Raw genomic sequence first — 9,229 nt, forward strand, 5'->3', positions numbered from 1 at the left:
TTTTCTATGTTTCAATGCTGGCTCGAATGGCCCACTCTTACACTATTGTCTATTGTCAATTAAGAATCTACCTATCTCTGCCTTAAAAAATATCCCCTGACTTGTGGCCTCCACAGCCATCTGTGTGGCAAAGAATCCGCAGATTCACCAGCCTCTGACTAAAGAAATTCCTCCTCATCTCCTTCCTAAAGGAATGTCCTTTAATCCTGAGGCCAGATTTTCCCACTAGTGGAAACATCCTCTCCACATCCACTCTATCCAGGCCTTCCGCGATTCTGTACATTTCAATGAGTTCCCTCCCCCTCCTCATTCTTCTAAACTCCAGCGAGTGCAGGCCCAGCGCCCACAAACGCTCATCATAGGTTAACATTAGACAATGGGGAGAAGGCAGGAACTGGGGTACTGATTGGGGATCAATCAATCAATCAATCAACCTCTATTGTCATCTTGCAAAGCAGCATTTGCACAGTGCAAAACGAGAAGACGTTCCCCAGGGAATACACGGAGCATCACACATGAAACTTAAAACATTTCACACATAATAACAGTAAAAACAATTCAGTCCCTGGTGAAAAAGTATAAATAGTTCAAAGCAGGTAAAACAGTCAAAACAGTCATTAAAATGTCTAGGGCAGCTGGTTTGAGTGGCCAGTGCCAGAGTTATTAAAATGTCAGTGCAAAGCCGCAGAATCAGGTGACTGTGAGTACAGGGTGACTGTTTAGCAGCCTCACAGCCTGTGGCAGGAAGCTGTTTAGCAGTCTGGTAGTCCGGGCTTTGATGCTACGGTATCTCTTGCCTGATGGCAGGAGATCCAGGTGTGTGTGTGTGGAGGGGGTGCAGTTTGTCCTTAGCTATTCTCAGAGCTTTTTTCCGACAACAATTTTTTCTGACAGCCATGATCACATTGAATGGCGGTGCTGGCTCGAGGGGCTGAATGGCCTCTACTCCTGCACCTATTGTCTATTGATTTTAAATGATCAGCCATTATTATCTGAATGGTGGCCGATTAGGAAAAGGGGAGATGCAACGAGACCTGGGTGTCATGGTACACCAGTCATTAAAAGTAGGCATGCAGGTGCAGCAGGCAGTGAAGAAGGCGAACGGTATGTTAGCATTCATAGCAAAAGGATTTGAGTCTAGGAGCAGGGAGATTCTACTGCAGTTGTACAGGGTCTTGGTGAGACCACACCTGGAGTATTGCGTACAATTTTGGTCTCCTAATTTGAGGAAAGACATTCTTGCCATAGAGGGAGTACAGAGAAGGTTTACCAGACTGATTCCTGGGATGTCAGGACTTTCATATGAAGAAAGACTGGATAGACTTGGCTTGTACTCGCTAGAATTTAGAAGATTGAAGGGGGGATCTTATAGAAACTTACAAAATTCTTAAGGGGTTGGACAGGCTAGATGCAGGAAGATTGTTCCCCGATGTTGGGGAAGTCCAGAACAAGGGGTCACACAGCTTAAGGATAAGGGGGAAATCTTTTAGGACCGAGATGAGGAAAACATTTTTCACACAGAGAGTGGTGAATCTGTGGAATTCTCTGCCACAGAAGGTAGTTGAGGCCACACAGTTCATTGGCTATATTTAAGAGGGAGTTAGATGTGGCCCTTGTGGCTAAGGGGATCAGGGGGTATGGAGAGAAGGCAGGTACGGGATACTGAGTTGGATGATCAGCCATGATCATATTGAATGGCGGTGCAGGCTCGAAGGGCCGAATGGCCTACTCCTGCACCTAATTTCTATTGATTTTGAATGATCAGCCATGATCATATTGAATGGCGGTGCTGGCTCGAAGGGTAGAATGGCCTCTAGGTGCACATAGAACATAGAGTAGTAGGCCATTCGGCCCTTCGAGCCTGCACCGCCATTCATATGATCATGGCTGATCATCCAACTCAGTATCCCGTACCTGCCTTCTCTCTATACCCTCTGATCCCCTTGGCCACAAGGGCCACATCTAACTCCCTCTTAAATATAGCCAATGAACTGGCCTCAACTACCCTCTGTGGCAGAGAGTTCCAGAGATTCACCACTCTCCGTGTGAAAAAAGTTCTCCTGCACCTATTGTCTATTGTCTATTGATTTTGAATGAGCAGCCATGATCATATTGAATGGCGGTGCTGGCTCGAGGGGCTGAATGGCCTCTACTCCTGCACCTATTGTCTATTGTCTATTGATTTTGAATGATCAGCCATGATCATATTGAATGGTGGTGTTGGCTCGAAGGGCCGAATGGCCTCTACTCCTGCACCTATTGTCTATTGTCCATTGATTTTGAATGATCAGCCATGATCATATTGAATGGCGGGGCAGGCTCGAGGGGCCGAATGGCCTCTACTCCTGCACATGTTAACTGTGTGGAGAAACTCAGCGGGTGCAGCAGCATGTATGGAGCGAAGGAAATAGGCAACGTTTCGGCCCGAAACCCTGAAGGAAATAGGCAACGTTTCAGGCTGATATCTGAAGGAAATAGGCAACGTTTCGGCCCGAAACCCTGAAGGAAATAGGCAACGTTTCAGGCTGATATTTGAAGGAAATAGGCAACGTTTCAGGCTGATATCTGAAGGAAATAGGCAACGTTTCAGGCTGATATCTGAAGGAAATAGGCAACGTTTCAGGCTGATATCTGAAGGAAATAGGCAACGTTTCGGCCCGAAACCCTGAAGGAAATAGGCAACGTTTCAGGCTGATATCTGAAGGAAATAGGCAACGTTTCAGGCCGAAACCCTTACAGGTTTCGGCCCAAAACGTTGCCTATTTCCTTCGCTCCATAGATGCTGCTGCACCCGCTGAGTTTCTCCAGCTTTTTTGTGTACCTTCGATTCTCCAGCATCTGCACAGTTCCTTCTTGAACACATGTTAACTGTGTGTGTTTGGTGTGTTGCAGCAGTGTCGGTCAGTGATGGACCCAGACATCACCCTCCTGCTCCAGTGTCCAGAGCCCGGCGGCTGGAGCCAGGACCGGGTCCAAGCCGAGCTTTCGCCCGACAACAACCGGCGCCCGCTGCCGAAACACGAGCCGACCATCGCCGCGGCGTGGGACAGCCGCCGGCGGGACAAGCCCTGGCTCTTCAACGGGGCCAAGTTCCGCTTCCACTCGGCCCGTCGACGGGGCGAGCTGCTGGCCCTCCGGCTGGGCCTCACCTGCTACCGGGACTACCTGGGCACCAACTGGTCACCCGAGGCGCCGGCTCTGCAGCGGCGCGGCCTGGAGGATCTCGGCGATAGCCAGGCCTACATGGCTGACCCACTGGGGGTCGGGGCCATGATGTTCACCGCTGATCACAGCTTCGTCTTCCTCAGGAGGAGCCAGGAGGTGGCAGAGGCTGCCGGGCAAGTGGACATCCCCGGCGGGCACCCAGAACCCAAGGTTCGCCTACAATGTACAATATTTATTCAATGTCATTTGAACCTGAATATCGATGTGGATAGAGAACTGGCTGGCAGACAGGAAGCAAAGAGTAGCAATGTTACAAAATTTTGAGATTTTAAAAATCAAGTCTGTAATTTATCCCATCAGATAAAGCATAACAATAAGTTTAATTTGACACCAAATTCACTTTCATATCTCAAGTATTAAAAAAGTTATGGCCATTTTCATACTCGGAAATTAGCATCTTGTTCCCTATTGATTTTCAATGGACATTACAAAAAAGCTGTGATCTTGGATAGTCAAAAGCCCATTTCTTAAGGAAAGATTAACATTTTTAAATAGCCTAAGTGTCCAAAGATTATTCACAAATAATTCACAATACAACATGATTTTTATATCTAATTTACATTAATTTATAGGCCAAATGGAAGGAATTTAGTGTTCAATTGCTGTAAATAAATGCCCATTTAAATCGGCTTTCTAGTGGGTTCATGTGGAACGCGCTGGTTTAGAACGTTGACAGCGCGCTGGATTAGTGCCCTCAAATGCCGAGAAAAATGCTGCGGGATATAAAAAGCCCAAAATGAACTACTCGCTATAGATAGATAACTTGATATACAGGGTTATATATATGCCCCATTTAATGTAAAAATAAGGTACATACCTTTAATTGTTTGCTTTATAAAACCCTGGGGCTGCGAGATGTTGCGGAATCAGAGAGTAATTTTAAACTATTATAACTATAGTATCGAGGCCTATAAAACTAATAATACCTTTTGCGACCGGGTCTTGCAGCGATTTTTCGTTAATGATTTACTAGGCTGAACATGTGCGATTAGTACAGCCTAGTAAAAATCGCGTTTTAAACCCGCCCCCTCCAAACAGCGCCAAAATCGCGGACCTGGCTGTGGGCAGATTCCCAATGGCGATTCAGGTAGGTTTTGTAACATACCTACAAAGAGTAGGAGTAAACGGGTCCTTTTCACAATGGCAGGCAGTGACTAGTGGGGAACCGCAAGGCTCAGGCTCAGAATAAATCAGGGAAGGTAGTACATCCATGGATAACAAAGGAAATCAGGGATAGTATCAAAGCGAAGGATGGTGCGTACAAATTAGCCAGAAAAAGCAGCATACCGGAGGACTGGGAGAAATTCAAAGACCAGCAGAGGAGGACAAAGGGCTTAATTAGGAAAGGAAAAATAGATTATGAAAGAAACCTGGCAGGGAACATAAAAACTGACTGCAAAAGTTTTTATAGATATGTGAAAAGAAAGAGATTAGTTAAAACAAATGTAGGTCCCTTGCAGTCAGAAACAGGTGAGTTGATCATGGGGAACAAGGATATGGTGGACCAATTGAATAACTACTTTGGTTCCGTCTTCACTAAGGAAGACATAAATAATTTGCCGGAAATAGCAGGGGACCGCGGGTCAAAGGAGTTGGAGGAATTGAGTGAAATCCAGGTTAGCCGGGAAGTGGTGTTGGGTAAATTGAATGGATTAAAGGCCGATAAATCCCCAGAGAGGAGTTTCTCCAGCTTTTTTGTGTACCTTCGATTCTCCAGCATCTGCACAGTTCCTTCTTAAAACACCGTCCTATCCATGTACCTGTCTAACTGTTTCTTAAACGTTGGGATAGTCCCAGCCTCAACTACCTCCCCTGGCAGCTCGTTCCATACACCCACCGCCCTCGAAAAGTGTGGAAAAAGTTACCACACAGATTCCTATTCAATCTCTCCCCCCCCCCCCTCCTTCACCTTAAGTGTCTCGACCTGAAACATCACCCATTCCTTCTCTCCAGAGATGCTGCCTGTCCCGCTGAGTTACTCCAGCTTTTTGTTTCATAGAGTCATAGAGTGATACAGTGTGGAAACAGGCCCAACTTGCCCACACCGGCCAACAATTTCTCAGCTAACGCTAGTCCTGCCTGCCTGCGTTTGGCAGTGTGTGTCGGATAGTGTTAGTGTGCGGGGATCGCTGGGCGGCTCGGATTATGGTATTAACCAATGTAGGAACATTCAACACTCCCTATTTCCACCTCCTACTCTCCCTCACTCCCTCCCTCACCCTCCCTGACTCTCCCCCTCTCATTCTCATTCTCTCACTCTCATCCTCTCACAGTCTCCCCTCTCTCCCCCTCTCTCTCCCTCTCCCCCCTCTCCCTCCTCTCTCTCCTTTCTCTCTCCCTCTCTCTCTCTCCCCCTCTCCCCCTCTCTCCCTCTCCCCTCTCTCCCCCTCTCCCCCTCTCCCTCTCTCCCTCTCTCCCTCTCCCCCTCTCCCTCTCCCCCTCTCTCTCCCTCTCTCCCTCCTTCTCTCCCTCTCTCCCTCTCCCTCCCTCTCTCCCTCTATTCCTCTCTCTCTCTCTCTCTCTCCCTCTCTCCCTCTCTCTCTCTCTCCTTCTCTCCCTCTCTCCCTCTCTCCCTCTCTCTCCCTCTCTCCCTCTCTCTCCCCTCTCCCTCTCTCCCCCCCCCCCCCTCTCTCCCTCTCTCCCTCTCCCCCCCTCTCCCTCTCTCTCTCCCTCTCTCCCCCTCTCTCCCTCTCTCCCCTCTCCCTCCTCGCTCTCGTTCTCCTCTGTCCCCTCCCCCTCTCCCCCCTCTCCCCCCCTCCCCCCTCCCCCCCTCCCCCTCTCTCCCCTCTTCCCTCTCTCCCTCTCTCCCCTCTCTCCACCTCTCCTCCCTCTCCCCCTCTCTCCCCTCTCTCCTCCCCTCCTCTCCTCTCCCCCTCCCCCACTCCCTCCCTCTCCCTCTCCCTCCCTCCCTCCTCTCTATCTCTCTCCTCCCTTTCCCCCTCTATCTCATTCCCTCTCTCCCCCTCCCTGTCTTTCTCTCCCTCTCTCTCCCTCTCCCCCCTCTCCCTCTCTCTCCTTCTCTCCCTCTCTCTCCCTCTCTCCCTCTCCCCGTCTCTCTCTCTTTCCCCTCTCTCTCCCTCTCTCCCCCTCTCTCTCCCTCCTCCCCCTCCTCTCCCCCTTCCCCCCTCCCCTCTCCTCTCCCCCCACCCCCTCTCCCCCTCTCCCCTCTCTCCCCCCTCTCCTCTCCACTCTCCCCCCTCCCCTCTCTCCCTCTCTCTCTCCCCCACTCCCCTCTCTCTCCTCTCCCTCTCCCCTCTCCCCTCTCTCCTCTCTTCCTCTCTTCCCCTCTTCCCCTCTTCCCCTCCCCCTCTTCCCCTCTTCCCCTCTTCCCCCTCCCCCTCCCCCACTCTCTCCCCTCCCCCCTCCCCCCCTCCCCCCCTCTCCCTCTCCCCCTCCCTCTCTCCCCCTCTCTCTCCCCCATCTCTCTCCCTCCTCTCTCCTCTCCCTCCCCCCTCTCTCCCCTCCCCCTCTCCCCCTCTCCCTCTCTCTCCCTCTATCCCTCCCCCTCTCCCCCTCTCCCCTCTCCCCCTCTCCCCCTCTCCCCCTCTCTCCCCCTCTCCCCCTCCCTCCCTCTCCCCCTCTCTCCCTCTCTCCCTCTCTCTCTCCCTCTCCCCTCTCTCTCTCTCTCTCTCCCCCTCCCTCCCTCTCTCTCTCCCTCTCCCTCTCCCCCTCCCCCCTCTCCCCCTCCCTCCCCCCCTCTCCATCTCTCTCCCCCCTCCCCTCTCCTCTCTCCCTCTCCCCCCCCTCACCCCTCCCTCTCTTTCCTCTCTCCCTCTCTCCCCCCCTCTCCCTCTCCCCCTCTCTCCCCCTCCCCCCCCTCTCCCCCTCCTCCCCCTCCCCCCTCTCCCCCTCTCCCTCTCTCCCTCTTCCTCTCCCTTCCCCCTCTCTCTCCCCTCTCCCCCTCTCTCTCTCGCCCCCTCCTTCCCTCTCTCTCCCTCTTTCCCCTCTCTCTCTCTCTCCCCCTCTCTCTCCCCCTCTCCCTCTCCCCCCCTCTCCCTCTCCCCCTCCCCCTCTCCCCCTCTCCCCCCTCTCCCCTGAGTGCAGGAAGCAGTGCGGGACGTGCCTGAGGAATCCATTCGCCTGGATCACCTGTCACCAGAGCTGGTCGTCCGGGAACTGTTTGCCTCCATTCTGGGGGAGATTCGCGATGAGGTAACGACCCCCTGGACCAACCGCTCACCTCCTTTCAACTTTGCCCCCCCCCTCCCTCACCTTCAACCTTTGCCCTCTCAACTTTGACACTCCTGCCCTCTGACAGAGGTGAGGTGTCTGAATGGTGGCCGATTGGGAAAGGGGGAGATGCAGCGAGACCTGGGTGTCATGGTACACCAGTCATTGAAAGTAGGCATGCAGGTGCAGCAGGCAGTGAAGAAAGCCAATGGTATGTTGGCATTCATAGCAAAAGGATTTGAGTCTAGGAGCAGGGAGGTTCTACTGCAGTTGTACAGGGTCTTGGTGAGACCACACCTGGAGTATTGTGTGCTGTTTTGCCCTGTTGGCCTTCATAACACGAGGAGTTGAGTATAGGAGCAAAGAGGTCCTTCTGCAGTTGCACAGGGCCCTGGTGAGACCACACCTGGAGTATTGCGTACAGTTTTGGTCTCCTAATCTGAGGAAAGACATTCTTGCCATAGAGGAATTGAGTCTAGGAGCAGGGAGGTTCTACTGCAGTTGTACAGGGTCTTGCTGGGACCACACCTGGAGTATTGCGTACAGTTTTGGTCTCCTAATCTGAGGAAAGAAATTCTTGCCATAGAGGAATTGAGTATAGGAGCAGGGAGGTTCTACTGCAGTTGTACAGGGTCTTGGTGAGACCACACCTGGAGTATTGCGTACAGTTTTGGTCTCCTAATCTGAGGAAAGACATGTTTGCCATAGAGGAATTGAGTCTAGGAGCTGGGAGGTTCTACTGCAGTTGTACAGGGCCTTGGTGAGACCACACCTGGAGTATTGCGTGCAGTTTTGGTCTCCTAATCTGAGGAAAGACATTCTTGCCAGGGAGGGAGTACAGAGAAGGTTCACCAGACTGATTCCTGGACTTTCATATGAAGAAAGACTGGATAGACTCGGCTGGTACTCGCTAGAATTTAGAAGATTGAGGGGGGATCTTATAGAAACTTACAAAATTCTTAAGGGGTTGGACAGGCTAGATGCAGGAAGATTGTTCCCGATGTTGGGGAAGTCCAGGATAAGGGGTCACACACAATTTAAGGATAAGGGGGAAATCTTTTAGGACCGAGATGAGAATTTATTTTTTTTCACACACAGAGAGTGGTGGATCTGTGGAATTCTCTGCCACAGAATGTGGTTGAGGCCAGGCTATATTTAAGAGGGAGTTAGATGTGGCCCTTGTGGCTAAAGGGATCAGGGGGTATGGAGAGAAGGCAGTTACGGGATACTGAGTTGGATGATCAGCCGTGATTTGTATTTTGTACATCTTTATTGTCATTTCCTGAGTACTCACATACCCAGAGGAAACAAAAAATCGTTGCTCAACCATAGAAACATAGAAATTAGGTGCAGGAGTAGGCCATTCGGCCCTTCGAGCCTGCACCGCCATTCAATATGATCATGGCTGATCATCCAACTCAGTATCCCGTACCTGCCTTCTCTCCATACCCCCTGATCCCCTTAGCCACAAGGGCCACATCTAACTCCCTCTTAAATATAGCCAATGAACTGGCCTCAACTACCCTCTGTGGCAGAGAGTTCCAGAGATTCACCACTCTCTGCGTGAAAAAATCGCAGTGTCCATTGAGTGTGCATTAAAAATAAATAGAGCTAAAAATACATATATCATGAACAAATGATCATATTGAATGGCGAATGGTACAGGCTCGAAGGGCCGAATGGCCTCTACTCCTGCACCTGTTTTCTATCGCATCCCGTGTGAGTGAGTTTAGACTCTAGAGGAACAGAAGGAAGGAGCGCCTGAAATGTATGTTGTCTCGTTTGCTTGACTTTCTCATCGACAGGTTAATATCCCCTTGGAGAGTTTGAGCAG

General features: G+C 51.0%; 1 protein-coding gene across 3 annotated transcripts in view; it reads left to right on the top strand.

Moving 5' to 3' along the window:
- nudt22 (nudix (nucleoside diphosphate linked moiety X)-type motif 22) overlaps positions 1 to 9,229 on the top strand; it is a 34,864-nt gene that overhangs the window by 21,466 nt on the left and 4,169 nt on the right. For 2 of the 3 annotated variants that reach the window (XM_055665799.1, XM_055665800.1), the window contains exons 2-4: positions 2,893 to 3,375; positions 7,270 to 7,377; positions 9,201 to 9,229. The exon at positions 9,201 to 9,229 is cut by the window's right edge and continues 69 nt beyond it. In XM_055665799.1, coding sequence (XP_055521774.1) covers positions 2,908 to 3,375; positions 7,270 to 7,377; positions 9,201 to 9,229 — 605 coding nt within the window. In that variant the 5' untranslated portion in view covers positions 2,893 to 2,907. The remainder of the gene's footprint in view (positions 1 to 2,892; positions 3,376 to 7,269; positions 7,378 to 9,200) is intronic. The other variant, XM_055665801.1, reaches the window with a different exon arrangement.

This window comes from Leucoraja erinacea, unplaced genomic scaffold, assembly GCF_028641065.1.
Source record: "Leucoraja erinacea ecotype New England unplaced genomic scaffold, Leri_hhj_1 Leri_150S, whole genome shotgun sequence".
Lineage (NCBI taxonomy): Eukaryota > Metazoa > Chordata > Chondrichthyes > Rajiformes > Rajidae > Leucoraja > Leucoraja erinaceus.